This window comes from Coregonus lavaretus (assembly GCF_964263955.1).
Source record: "Coregonus lavaretus genome assembly, chromosome: 31".
In the NCBI taxonomy this organism is placed as follows: domain Eukaryota; kingdom Metazoa; phylum Chordata; class Actinopteri; order Salmoniformes; family Salmonidae; genus Coregonus; species Coregonus lavaretus.
The window spans coordinates 23695064-23710309 of record NC_140018.1 but is presented as its reverse complement, the minus strand read 5'-3'; the positions used below and the strand labels follow the sequence as shown (position 1 = coordinate 23710309).

Genomic DNA, 15246 nt, shown 5'->3' with positions numbered 1-15246 from the left:
CTGATGAGGTGGCGGATGGTCTCCTGAGGGATCTCCTCCCAGACCTGGACTAAAGCATCCGCCAACTCCTGGACAGTCTGTGGTGCAACGTAGCGTTGGTGGATGGAGCGAGACATGATGTCCCAGATGTGCTCAATTGGATTCAGGTCTGGGGAACGGGCGGGCCAGTCCATAGCATCAATGCCTTCCTCTTGCAGGAACTGCTGACACACTCCAGCCACATGAGGTCTAGCATTATCTTGCATTAGGAGGAACCCAGGGCCAACCGCACCAGCATATGGTCTCACAAGGGGTCTGAGGATCTCATCTCGGTACCTAATGGCAGTCAGGCTACCTCTGGCGAGCACATGGAGGGCTGTGCGGCCCCCCAAAGAAATGCCACCCCACACCATGACTGACCCACCGCCAAACCGGTCATGCTGGAGGATGTTGCAGGCAGCAGAACGTTCTCCACGGCGTCTCCAGACTCTGTCACGTCTGTCACATGTGCTCAGTGTGAACCTGCTTTCATCTGTGAAGACCACAGGGCGCCAGTGGCGAATTTGCCAATCTTGGTGTTCTCTGGCAAATGCCAAACGTCCTGCACGGTGTTGGGCTGTAAGCACAACCCCCACCTGTGGACGTCGGGCCCTCATACCACCCTCATGGAGTCTGTTTCTGACCGTTTGAGCAGACACATGCACATTTGTGGCCTGCTGGAGGTCATTTTGCAGGGCTCTGGCAGTGCTCCTCCTGCTCCTCCTTGCACAAAGGCGGAGGTAGCAGTCCTGCTGCTGGGTTGTTGCGCTCCTACGGCCTCCTCATATACTGGCCTGTCTCCTGGTAGCGCCTCCATGCTCTGGACACTACGCTGACAGACACAGCAAACCTTCTTGCCACAGCTCGCATTGATGTGCCATCCTGGATGAGCTGCACTACCTGAGCCACTTGTGTGGGTTGTAGACTCCGTCTCATGCTACCACTAGAGTGAAAGCACCGCCAGCATTCAAAAGTGACCAAAACATCAGCCAGGAAGCATAGGAACTGAGAAGTGGTCTGTGGTCACCACCTGCCAGTCCTTTATTGGGGGTGTCTTGCTAATTGCCTATAATTTCCACCTGTTGTCTATTCCATTTGCACAACAGCATGTGAAATTTATTGTCAATCAGTGTTGCTTCCTAAGTGGACAGTTTGATTTCACAGAAGTATGATTGACTTGGAGTTACATTGTGTTGTTTAAGTGTTCCCTTTATTTTTTTGAGCAGTGTATATGCTTTATCTGTTCTTGAAGCACTAGTAGTCAGAGGCAGAGATTGAAGGAAATGGCCTGAGTTTTTCTTCTTCTCAGCAGGAACAGGCTGGGCTGTTGCTAAACAGGATATAGGCTGCCTTTAAAGAGACCAAAGGAAATGAAATAACCAGTTTAGGAGAATATTAATCAGCTGGTTTTCTGTGGCGAAACGCGGCGTGCAATGCCCAGCCGCATATAGACGGCCCCATTTACATGATGGGTCACACACTACACAAGCACAGATCTGAATAATCTTTTGAAAACGTCTTTACTTTCGGGAGATTTGCAATATTACATGTTCTTGGGTTTTCCCTCAGCTGGAGAAAAGCAAACCCAATGAGTATGGAAATAAATGTGCCAAGTGAAGCGATGAACAAGGAGGCGCATCAGAGAATGCACCTGGGATAGTGTAGCGTTTGAAGCTGCCGTCGACTCGCTGCACTTATTTATTCCCTATGTTAAAAGGTAGGATTATTACTCTCTCTATATCGGTAATGGCCCGTGTAATAACCGTGTTGTCTGTCATTCATGTGATGTTACTGTACTGGACACCTGCTTTGTGGCTAGCGGGGGAGACGGGCCGCCCGTTCTGAATAATTTGTGATCCTCCTGTAGTCATGTCTCGCCGTGGATGGAACGCGCCCGCCATTCTAGAATGTCTCAGGATAAAGGGGCCCTCCTGTCTACAGTAAAAGCCAGGGACAAATAGGAGCAGCGTTCTGTGTCCATGCCACCCCAGCAAATACATAACACTGGCCACCAGCTGGGAGCCCTGGTTTTCAAACAGCAGCCATTTTATCAAGCTTCACAATGCTGTTTGGGTGGTATTTATTCATGTTCCGGAAGGGTCCACTCCATTTGTAGGGGGAATGGCCCCTGTCTGGGACTGGAGGTGGATAGTTTGCTCACCTGTCTGCGGTTCTTATCATTGTCCTCCAGGCCATTGAGACCAGTCTGATGAGGAAGTCCAGCGGTGGACTGACGTACATCGCTGAGTGGAAGGGTGGCCTGCTGGAGCACAAGATGGGTCACCTGACGTGCTTCGCCGGAGGCATGATTGCCCTGGGGGCCGATGGAGCTCCCGAGGACAAGACGGGTCACCAGATGGAGCAGGCCGCAGAGATCGCCCGCACCTGCCATGAGTCCTACGCCCGCACCAGTGAGTCTGACTGACCCCCTCATCTGGGGCAAATCAGTGGCCCTGTCTCCCTCTACAGCAGGGGTAGGCTAATAAACTCTTCCTCCCAGGTGAGGTGGTATTAGTTCTGAAGCCCAGACAAAAGGAGGTGTGGGACTCAACAACAGCACACACTTTCTCACACACACACCCCACACACTCCTCTTCAGAGCAAGCCAGTGTGAAATGAAAGATCAATGAGCGTTGAGCCTGGTTTCTCTCTGAGGCCAGGGGGGCTGCTGGGTAGGTAGAGCGTAGTGTCAGCCAGGTTAAAATATTTTGTTATTTTGTAGATATTTTTGTTGTGCTCATCACCTTCTCCTAGACCTGGTTTGGGGTTTTTCATTATGATGTCTTCTTCCTTGGTTCCACTCTTCCAGCCCTGAAGCTGGGCCCGGAGGGGTTCAGGTTTGACGGCGGCGTGGAGGCCATCGCTACACGGCAGAACGAGAAGTACTTCATCCTGAGGCCAGAGGTCATCGAGACCTACATGTACATGTGGAGGTTCACCCACGATCCCAAGTACAGGGAGTGGGGCTGGGAGGCTGTGCAGGTGAGAACTATAGTACCCATCATCCTTCAGAATTATCCCACCACAGTCCTTTCTGTCATGTTTGTGTCACCATGTCCCCTCATAGGCTCCACTGAGAAGAGACTCTTCCTCTTAGATCATTGACAGTGAAAAGGGTTCTGTATGCCAATAGACCCCTGTTCACTGTGATTTGTAGACTCATTCAGGTCTATGCACCGCTAGTTTTGAGCACAGTAGTCTCCAAAACCTCTGAGACACTTCCTTCCTCACCACACTCTCTCTCTCTCTGTCTCTGATGTATCATTGCCATGCTGCAACAGATCAGAACAGAACAGTGGCGATGTTGAATGCTGATTGCTCAGATCCCAGAACCATGCAGTTGTATCCACTAATGACATGAGATTACCTCTGCTGGGCCTTGTGTTAGCCATAAATATGATCTGGAGCCTGCCTGCCTCTCTGCCTGCCTGCAGATACCTCCTCCTCCCTCCTCCCGCCCTCAACCCTTGTTCAGCCAGAGTGGATGTGTGAACGCTGCAGCCCCAGCTCCATCCTCCTCAGGCCCATTTTCTCCCCTAGTCATTGTGCCTAATGCAGCCTCCTCTCCTCTCCTCTTCCCCCCACCCACAGGCAGAGCAGCCACGCTGAAGGGAAATATGCTGGCTCAACAACAAGCTAGCACCGTGCATACATCTACAACACACTGCCATAAGAAACCGTCAACTTTTTCAACCTACGTTCTCGCTCTCTCACCTTTTCTCTCCCTCTTCTTGCTCTCTATTTTCTGTTCTCTCACTCTCTCTCTCTTTTTTTCTCTATCTCACTCTCTCTCTTTCTCTCTCTCTCTCTCTTTCCATCTCTCTCAGGCTCTGGAGAAGCACTGTCGTGTGGAGGGGGGCTACAGTGGAGTGAGGGACGTCTACGCCTCCAGCCCCAACCATGACGACGTCCAGCAGAGCTTCTACCTGGCAGAAACACTCAAGTAAGACCCTAACACACACACACATTGTCATCTTACTCTGCTTAGAGCCATCTGGAGACATAGCATTGACAGTTTGGCCTTGCCATTAGAGAGGAATAAAAATCGATCTTGTCAGAAAATCTATCAGGTTTTTTGGCATCCTTGTAATCATACGTCCTCCCCCCAGAACCTTTTCCTTGAATAACTATAGTATTGGATTTGTTTGACAATATAATGGATACGTAAGTTTAGAAGTAATTGTCCTCCCTATGAGGCCATTATTCTCTCCTGGACAGATCTACGTAAACATAACTGGTACTGTAGAATCTGTTGGGACGAAATGGGATGCATGGGATAAAGAGAAGCAGTAGTTCAGGTGTTTGGGTTTTTCTTCACTGGGTATTTGGACGAATCATGATTTCGCAGGTGTTCGCATCTTTCGAATTTCAGAAGGGGAGGGGACATTCGGCCCGTAACTTGCTAAGAGAGAGGTTAGAGCTCCTCGTTCCGGTTCCGCTCCTCGTTTTAGCATCTCTTCATCTCTTCTCTTAATGGGCAATATTTCCACTTTTCAACGTCATATTCATGATCTCCAGCACCAAACCAGTGTCTACATATGTGACCGACCAGCTGGATTCGGTCTTATATAGCAAAATTTGAAAAAAAAATTTTTTACATTGGATAAAAGTAGAGACTCAGAGCTAGAAATAGTATATCATACACTACAGTTGAGGAACAATAAGAAAGTAATTCTGCTTTGAAAGTTGATAAACTTGTAACCCCACTTTTGAAAAAATGGCCCTTTAATGTTTTGGTACACCTACTGGAGAGCTCTTCTTTGTCTACACCCATTCAGCGGCGTTCACACCTCTTAAGCCTTAGCCCCACCCATCTCTTTAAGGATTCACATGTGAGGCCATGTGCTAAACAAAGTGAGTATGGTAGTGTAAACAACCAAAGATTTCAAGACTAAAGGCTGGTTTATGTCTATCTACGTCTATCAGTTGTCGCAGTGACATCATTAACATTCTATTGTCGTCCGACATCAAACTTGTCGTTATGAAAAAGTATAAACACAAAAACGGCAGGCTGGTGGTCCAAAATAGCATAACTAGTTTATTTTAACAGCAATAAACTCATCCGTTTAAAAATTAATTTAGTATATGTCTATCTAGCAAAACAGGCAACTAAAAGCTTGTTAGCTAGCTAGCTAACCAGTTCAAATAATGACCGTATCATATAGCTGACAACGTCTTTACTTTAGCTAATTTGTATTAATTATTACAGGAAAATAAACTCACAACAAGATCCTTATTTACAAGTTAATGACAAGCTAGTTACAGAATATAGCTTACGGTTGTGAGTGTGAAGAAATGAAAGCAGGGCATTCTACCTGAGAATTTTAGAACTTGGACACTGTCTTGTTGGCCTAACGTTATATCCTAATTTGACTTTGGTGCAGGTCATGTTGTTCTTCACATGGTAAACACACACTATATCAAATAAAATCTAAGTTTATTTGTCACATGCACAGGATACAGAAGTTGTAAACTGTGTAAATCTGTAGCTAAAGCTAACCAACTAGGTTCAATGTTAGCTAGTTAGCAAACATTGGGCTATAACTAGCAATGCAAATGGCTCTGAGATACGAATATTACTACACAGATCATACACGTAATGTTGGCTAGCGAGCCAGCCAGCTAACGTTAGCTAGCTATTTAACAGTACTGTTTAACTTGCAATGATAATGACTTTCTGAGAAAATTAGAAACGTATAATATCTGAAAACGTAGTTAGCTAGACTCTTACCCGTATACATAGATGAACACTTTTCCCTCTCTGTCACGGATGCCATGGTTGCCCTTAGTTTGAAGATGTAATCCAGAGACAGGTGTTTTATACAACAGCCTTCTGTGTGTTCTGTTTTCGACGCCCTCCTCATATTTGTAATCAAACGCCAGAATTTTCTCAATTTCCTTAGCGATCATACTCTGCATCAACCGGGCATGATTTCAAAACTCAGTCCTCCAGAAAGTGTAGAGCATTAGCAACATTTTTGCAGTTCTTCGTGAGATTGTTCAAAAAAGCTGCGTTAAAAAAAGATGACCTACACATACTGAGTAGCTCATGTATAGACAGAAACGCGCTACATGGCAGACCAATCCAAACTCATTTCTCTGCATGTCCAGCCCACCCATTATCTCAGCCAATCATGGCTAGCGGGAAGGTTCCTCTCTTTGTCCGTGGCTAAACCAACTAGGCTCGTAATTTAACAATTTTATTCATATTTACAGATGACATACAAGTTTGTTATTAAGGCACATGAAAGTTCACATGTTCCAGAAATGGCAAAAAACGCATTTTGATAAACAAAATAATGTTTACGTTCAAATGGCTCTCCTGTGAACTAGTGACGCATGACATACGCCTAGTTTCCTGAAACGAGTCACGTGAAAACGGCGTGTTTCTTTCTTTCTTTTATTGTTTTATCTTTATATTTGTTTCTACAAAACATAGAAATGCGCCATTTTCACATATGCTGACACTGGCATTGTGCTAGAGATAATGAAAATTAGGTTGAAAAAGTGGTGGAGTTGCCCTTTAACACGTATGGACCCAGAACTTAATCAAAAAGCTGACCAATTACATGAGACTTTAGTTCTGGGTTAACCGAGATTACAAGGCCATATAGAACATTGTGTGTATTCAGGCAATGTTTGCCTGGTAAAGAGAGTCAACACCTACATTTTGTTTCATGACACCATGACATCATAAACCTGCTCTAGTATTTGATCACACCCTAAAAAACAGACACGTCTCTGTGTTTTGTGTTCTCTGACAGCTTCCTGACATTCAGTTTGTTTGAACACTTCAAAACAGATCAGAAGTAGAATGATGTCTTTCCCCCACTGAGTACTCACTCCACCTCTGTCTGTGCTGTGCCTGCTGGCCTCTGAGGAGAAATAACTGACGTCCTGTGTGTATTGTCTTGTCACGGCCGGCTCAGACAGACAGACAGGCAGGCTGCTGCTAGCACAGTGTGCTGTGGACTACAGGGACCTCAGCAGTCTTCTCAGAGATAGCACACACAGAGACAGATAAGAGGAGGCAGGCAGGCAGACTGCTTTTACTGAGCCCTTATACCCTCGCTCTCTGAAACTCTCTCTCTCCCTTTCTCTCGCACTCTCCTCCTCTTTCACTATTGATAACAGCACAATGCCTGGGCGGTTAGATGGACCATAGAATGTGGGTCTAGTGAGATAGGCTCATTGTAACGTATCTCTTACTGGCGTATATAGATGGGTCTCTCTGTCTATTGTCCAGTCTAATCCTGGTCTTGGAGAGATTTAACCCCCCTCTCTATGGTTACTATGGCGTATCAGTGGTGTTGTCTTGCTCCCCTCCTGTGGGAGCCTTGTCAAAGCACTCTGGTGTGACCTTTATAAAGAGGTCAAAAGGCTCTTTGTCCCTGGTCTGTGTCCCCACACTGCTCTGCTCTGGGGGCTAGGGGCTGTATTCACAGCCACGTCATGGTGACTCAGTCCGATAACACCAAGCTGCACGCAGGAGAGAGGGAGAAAAGGAAATGGAAAGAGAGGTAGGAAGATGGAGAGAGAGAGAGATGGAAAGAAGTGGGGACCTGGGGGAGACAGGAAAAAAATATAGGTTCAAGGTTGGGAGAGAAAGTGTCCGAGAGGGGTAAGTGAGGAAGTCTTGCTGTAACAGTTAACAACCACAGCAGCAACCATAACAAATACGTGCCTGTTTCTCTCCTGTGCAGTAAATAACTCTGTGGCACTTTGATTTTGGTGTTATTTTGCATTTTTTACCCAAACCCCCAAACACCTCAGCTAATCTGCCTCTCTGACTTATGCTTATATGAAATGTTGTGCGAGTCCCACCACCTAATAGAGCCTTTCAAACTTCTCTAGCATTTCATTTAATGGTGTTGGAAAGTGCTGCAATTTGGCGAATAGGGTCTCTCCAAATGCCAGGCCTCCCCAAATGCCTCGTTTACTAATGCTTGCGAAATCCATCTTTTAGGCTCTGGCTCTCTCTTTCTCCCTTCTTTCTTCCTCTCCCTCTCTTTACCTATTCCTCTCTCGCCCTGTCTCTTCCTGTCTCCCCTCCCCTCTCTCTCCTCCCTCTCCCCATCTCTCTCAGCCTCTTGGCCAGGGTCCTCCTCCCTTTGAGTGAGGTCACATTAGCAGTAATGACTCCATGTAAAGCTGTCTGTTTGGCTGTTTGCTTTGCTGTAGTAGTCTCCTCCCGTTCCTTCCCAGGGAGGTGGGCTGTGCTGTGGGCTTGGTAATGCGCGTGGTCGACTGCATTAACAAGCTCTGCCAGATCAAAAGCTAAACGCGAAGCGGCCCACAGCTCTCTCGCATGTTCTCCTTGTTCCCAGTTTTAGGAGACGTAACAGCATTCCTAGTGTAGTAAAATGAGGTTTTGAGTTCTGAGAATCACTTGGGTTCTGAGAACGCTGGGGGCTGGTGGGAGGGGAATTTGACTGTTGACTAACAGTGTGTCATTAGTGACTGTGATGCACTCAATGTTCCTGCCCCTTGCTGTGCCTTGGGCTGGTTAGTCTGGTCTGGTTTAACTGTTCTAGTCAGCAACTGGTTAGTCTGGTCTGGTTTAACTGTTCTAGTCAGCAACTGGTTAGTCTGGTCTGGTTTAACTGTTCTAGTCAGCAACTGGTTAGTCTGGTCTGGTTTAACTGTTCTAGTCAGCAACTGGTTAGCCTGGTCTTGTTTAACTGTTCTAGTCAGCGCATTACCAACTGGTTAGTCACGCGCATTACCAACTGGTTAGTCTGGTCTTGTTTAACTGTTCTAGTCAGCAACTGGTTAGTCTGGTCTTGTTTAACTGTTCTAGTCAGCAACTGGTTAGCCTGGTCTTGTTTAACTGTTCTAGTCAGCAACTGGTTAGTCTGGTCTGGTTTAACTGTTCTAGTCAGCAACTGGTTAGCCTGGTCTTGTTTAACTGTTCTAGTCAGCGCATTACCAACTGGTTAGTCACGCGCATTACCAACTGGTTAGTCTGGTCTTGTTTAACTGTTCTAGTCAGCAACTGGTTAGTCTGGTCTGGTTTAACTGTTCTAGTCAGCAACTGGTTAGCCTGGTCTTGTTTAACTGTTCTAGTCAGCAACTGGTTAGTCTGGTCTTGTTTAACTGTTCTAGTCAGCAACTGGTTAGTCTGGTCTTGTTTAACTGTTCTAGTCAGCAACTGGTTAGTCTGGTCTTGTTTAACTGTTCTAGTCAGCAACTGGTTAGTCTGGTCTTGTTTAACTGTTCTAGTCAGCAACTGGTTAGTCTGGTCTTGTTTAACTGTTCTAGTCAGCAACTGGTTAGTCTGGTCTGGTTTAACTGTTCTAGTCAGCAATGGGAGGTGGACAGACTAAACAGCAGTGATGGAGAGAGAGACAGACAGTCAGTTCCTGCCCGGAGCTGTGCCCTGTTCTGGTTTAGTCTGCCTGTTATCTTAATGTACGGTCAGCAAAGAAAGTTTGATGGAATGAGAGTCAGTCATAGTGGGAGTCTGGGAGAGAGGGAGATATGACTGAGAGCACCACTGTAGGATGTTAGGAGGAGGGCATGGACTCTCTACCACCCTTGTCCTTTATTCATCATTCCTCTCTGTTGGCGTCTGGAGCCACCACCTGTCTCTCTAACTCTCCTCTCTCTCTGCTTTAGTGCTAAGCAATTAACCGGATTGGCCTATATTATACATAGTTTAGCGCATAAAACATGGTAATTAACTACAATGACCATAATCCATTGCACATCTACTTGTCAGGTCTCTTGTTTCTTTTATGTCCACTACGGAAGAGGCAGAAGAATGTGCGATCTTGAAGGGATATAGGGAGCAGCTGTTGCTTCACAAGGTATCTCTACCTGAAAATACATCAAAGTGATTGATAGTTGGTATTCAGCAGTCATAAAAGTATGCCTTATTTACTTTGAAGAACTACAAAATAGTGAGTTTGTCAGACAGCATAGGCAGCAGCTCTATAGAGATGAGATGATGACTTGGAATGAAATAATAAAGTCATCAAATAAAACAAATGTAATATACACAACAACTGAAATATTTTATTAAAGTAATGTAAATAAATGATGGTTAATAAGTGATAAGCAGTAATGGGCAGTCACTACCATCATGGGACTTTTATTAATTGTTTTATTCTATGTTTTTACAGCATTCAACCCAAATAATCGAAATTGAAAACCGTAATTACTTTTTTAATAATCGAACCGAAACAGAACAGATCTCAAAAATCACTAATCGCCCAGACTACTCTGCTTCTGCTTCTCCGTCTCCCTCTCCCTCTGGAAATGGAGGGCGGGTGTGGCGTCATCCAACCCCTGTCCATTTTATAGTCTGTAAATTTTAACGAGTGTCACCTCTGCACCTGATTTAAGGACTTTTAAGGTATAGGCCTACCTGCACTCCTCCAACTGCTGCTGCTGGGCTCAACTTTTCATTTGCGACTGGTTCACTCGCAAAAACTTCACGCCGAGCTTAATAGCTTTTGGCAGGCGGCAGGATTTTTTAATTTATTCATTATTCTACATTGTTGGCTTGGCTCATCCCAAGCTTGGCAGAGAAAATATTGGCATGGGAGAGTTGCTGAGCTGTTTGTTCCCTGAGTTGGTTTTGGGCCCACCGTCCTCTCTGACACTCTCAGACATCTAGTAGATGTTCTCTCAGACTGATGCACTCATGGACAACAACTAGGAGTGGAGGTTGTTGATATAAATATCTGGGATCTCTTAGGGCCTCATGTTGATCAGAAATGAGTGTTTGAGCTAAATTGAGTCTCGCTCTCCTTCCCTCAGATACCTGTTCCTGCTGTTCTCTGATGACGACCATCTTCCCTTCGAGCACTGGGTGTTCAACACCGAGGCCCACCCTCTCCCTGTCATCAAGAAGGAGATGACAGACACAGACAAGCCCAACCAGCTGGAGTAGAGTGGACCACCCCCTGACCTGACCCCACCCATCAAGGAACTCCTCTAACCCCTCCCTCTCTGAGCAGTAGGCGGAGCTGTCTCTTTTACTCCACCCCCACCGTGGGTGGAGCTCACCCAGGCAGGCCACTCCCCTAGTGGACTGGACTCTCTCCTGTTTATGAGTCCATGATCAGACCAGATGTAAACCGACCGGGCTGCCTGCCTCTCATGACCCAGACTGCCCTCTACTGGGCACTGGGAACCACCACTCAGAACCACCACCTCCATGAGTGCTTGTCTTGTCATCTTCTAGAGATAGCAATCCGTCTGCATGCTCCCCTCCCAGTGCTGTAGAGGCTGTAGGATCTACCCTCCTCTGTGAGGAGAACAGGACACTACTACGCTGTAAGATTCACCGTCATTCAAAAAAGCCATACTGATTTGAGTACAGCTTTATCATTTTCTTTCTTTCCATGCATTTCGGGTATGTGATTGTGGGTGTGACTGAAAACAGAGGTTATGTCAATCAACATATTATCTCATTTGTGTTGTTCTTATCGTAAATATGATTTTAGTTGCACTTAAACAATGGACCATTTAGGTGGATTTCTGTTAAAGACCCAGAGCTTGATTCTCACCTGCGCTATAGCTGAAATCCAGTCAAAATAGTGCCTTTCAGTCTAAAATGGTCTCTCGAATAAGCAGTTCAGGCAAATTGCAAGGATTTTATTTATACAGGTAGTCTGGTAGGTAGGTAGCAGATGGTCCAGGTGGAATTGGCATGGAGTGGTTTTATCACCACCTCTACCACACTGCCATCTAGTGTTGGACAACCAGTACTACAACAGTCCAGTCCTCCAGTCAGTTGAGTGTAGCAGATCGCAGTAGGGTAATAAAGGGGATGACATCATGGGGAAAAGACCTGCACTGAGGACAACCTCTCAGTTAATGAAGTGGACACGTTTACCATTTAGCTTGGTCCCTTCCTCCTGAAATATGGAACGTGTGGGGACAGTAGATTTCATCCCTTCTATCAACATGTCATCAATTAATTCAGCTAGTCAGTTTGTCAGAGCTCAGCTAGTCAGCTAGTCAGTTTGTCAGAGCTCACTTTATTTCCCAACTCCATCATCATGTTCCTTTGTTCTTAAATTGACAAAGTTGATGTGTGTTTTTCTTTGTTTTTCTTTATTAGAGGTGGTAGAGACAATGAATCCATGTGATGTAAAATAGTTGATTTGCTGATAATTTATTCCGTAGTACATTGGAAGGTTTGGGATCAGGCCCCTAGGTGGCACTGTGGAGAGGGCACTGTGTTGTTGTTTGGTGGATTATTTGGGAGTGGGGGGAGACAGTGTGGGGGAGACAAGGGCAGAGTCAGACCAAGAACTTGGGAGTCAATCATAAGGAACGAATGCATCGTATGAATGTACCATCAAATGTGAAGTGTAAGATTATTTTGCCTTTGTTCTTAATTTGTTGATTTGTCTGTTGATTCCTTTCTTCTGGAAAGCACAAAATGCTGAAGGAATGTGTCGTGGTACCCATCAGAGGAAGCTGTTAGTCAGTTCAGGAGAATAAGAGGAAGCACAAGAGGAGTTGTTTAGTTGTGTTGAAATGCAATGAGAAGATGCAAGTAAGGTTCTCTGTTCACTACACTGGACGAAATACACTCACATATGAACATGTAAACATGCTGAATACTTAATAAAGAAAAGGCGACAAATAGATTGAAATGGTCACATACGGGACATATCATACATAGACGCTCACACTACACACACTCTAAAACACACTCAGGACCATGGAAGTTTATGGATACTCAGACATGGATGTTCAGGTGACCACAGGACCCATCTAAACTCCCTCAGTTGTCTCATCGTAGAGGAGTGTGTTAGTATGAAACCTTAGTCAAAAGGTTCTGTTCTTCAGTAGTGTACTTTCACAGACAGGGGGCGCTGATGTTGCTAAAACGCATGGCTTCCCATACATCTTATTGGGAAATAGATGGGGTAGGATCAAGAGGTCTTGAAGGGCCTTCATGTTTGTTGAAGTAATATTCTGACAATAGAAAATAGACCAAAGGTTTAAGGAGCCTCACTGATATCAGCCCACTGCTGGAGCCACACTCTTCCAGAGCTCCTATTGAAACGCCCAGTAGGGCAGCCTCAGCTTTCTCTACTATTCTTTATTAAGACAAAGTCATAATAATACCTGTTTACCTTACTGGAGGAAGCAATATTAATGAGGGAAACTGTGATGTCCATATACGCTGAGATCCCCCTGCCACCTAGTTCATTATGGCAGCCATTCAGACTCACTAGACACTGTAGATATGACATTGCTGCATTCACCTTTTCTGAGAGCCTAAAAGGCGCTGCATGGTCAATCTGCATTGGCCGTGCAGCATTTACAGTGATACGGCCTCTGCAGAAGTCTGGGCATTCATACTTTGTGTGCTTTGCGGAGCAGCGCAGAGCTGTTGTGAAGGAAGCTGTCAAGGAAGTGAGTTTTTGTTTATACAGGACCTCCCGCCTTCACCTACCGTCAACCAATCATGTCAATGTGGAGCTGTACGGAGGCTTCCGTATTGTTACAACACTTCAGAGGCGCACAGCGATGCAGTACAGAGTTCAATGTGGCCTCTTGAGTGCCTCTGGAGGCGCCGCAATTGCGTCACACCATCCATACAGCGCCTCCGAACACATTTTCGGATCAAGCCTATATTGGCTCTAAGTGTCTCCTCTTGACTGTTGCAGCTTTAGGGAGCAGAAGAGATGACTCGTAGTGATACTGAGAAACATGACACATTTCCTTTCATCTTTCTTTCAATACGCAGACTAGAAGACGTGCTGTTCATTTCCAATCGACTTTGTGGTTGAATATTGTGTTGACGATCTCTCGCATTACAATGCCTTTTATTTGTGAATCTCTTGTTAATGGTTTCGTGAAACAACCTCAGAAATGTAAACTGTACAATATTGCTGATAATCATTCCATTGCACATAGTTTATTTTGGTTAATATGCTATTTTAATTTTGTGGGAAATTGTTCTGTTCTGTTTCTTTCTCGTTTTTTTTTCTTATTATTAAAATGTAAATAGTCCATTCTACATTTATATAAAACTTATGAATTTATGTATTAAATAATATTAATGAGCAGCAAAAAATTTCATAAACTATATTTGTTACACTTCTATTGTGAATAAAACAATCTTTTAATATATAGCCTTTTTGGTGTTTTCATTCTAAAATGTAATCTTGACATCAACGATATTAGTCCTCCATGACTGATCAGCGCTATAAGAGAGAGGATATCAAATCACTTCCAAGTGAAGCTGTATGTATAGCTATTATCCACTAGGTGGCAGAAGGGTATCATAACATTGTTTCAGTGACGTATTGCTCCTCTTTCAGCTCCACTTGCTTTGTCTTGACCTTCAGACATGCTTATTGCATGTAGTTAAATGCACCGTCAATCAATCAAATGTATTTATAAAGTCCTTTTTACATCAGCAGTCTTAACAAAGTGTTTATCCAGAAACCCAGCCTATATTAAAACCTCAAAGAGCAAGCAATGCAGATGTAGAAGCACAGTGGCTAGTAAAAACCTAAAGAGGAACCAGGCTCTGAGGTGTGGCCAGTCCTCTTCTGGCTGTGCCGGGTGTAGATTATAAGAGTACATGGCCATTAAGGCCAGATCGTTCTTCAAGATGTATAAATGTTCATAGATGACCAGCAGGGTCAAATAATAATCACAGTGGTTGTAGAGGGTGCAGCAGGTCAGCACCTCAGGAGTAAATGTTAGTTGGTTTTTCATAGCCGAGCATTCAGAGGTTGAGACAGCTGTTGCGGTTGAGAGAGAGATGGACATATATATACACTGAACTAAAATATAAATGCAACATGTAAAGTGTTGCTCCAATGTTTCATGAGCTGAAATAAAAGATCCCAGAAATGTTCCATTCGCACAAAAAGGTTATTTCTCTCAAATTTAGTGCACAAATTTGTTTACATCCCTGTTAGTGAGCATTTCTCCTTTGCCAAGATAATCCATCAAGAAGCTGATTAAATAGAATGATCATTACACAGGTGCACCTTGTGCTGGGAACAATAAAATGCCACTCTAAAATGTGCAGCTTTATGCCACAGATGTCTCAATTGGCATGCTGACTACAGGAATGTCCACCAGAGCTGTTGCCAGAGAATGTAATGTTCATTTCTCTACCATAAGCCGCCTCCAACATCATTTTAGAGAATTTGGCAGTACGTCCAACCGGCCTCACATCCGCAGACCACGCGTAACCGTGCCAGCCCAGGACCTCCACATCCGGCTTCTTTACCTGCGGGA

The 15246-nt window shown here is 44.9% G+C and overlaps 1 protein-coding gene across 1 annotated transcript in view; it reads left to right on the top strand.

Annotated features, from left to right (window-relative positions):
• LOC311107003 (mannosyl-oligosaccharide 1,2-alpha-mannosidase IA-like) overlaps positions 1-14119 on the top strand; it is a 189230-nt gene extending 175111 nt beyond the window's left edge. The window contains exons 9-12 of the mRNA XM_084149450.1: positions 2210-2429; positions 2828-3000; positions 3846-3961; positions 10783-14119. Of these exons, the coding sequence (XP_084005576.1) occupies positions 2210-2429; positions 2828-3000; positions 3846-3961; positions 10783-10915 (642 nt within the window). The 3' untranslated portion in view covers positions 10916-14119. The remainder of the gene's footprint in view (positions 1-2209; positions 2430-2827; positions 3001-3845; positions 3962-10782) is intronic.
• Positions 14120-15246: the final 1127 nt, after the last annotated feature.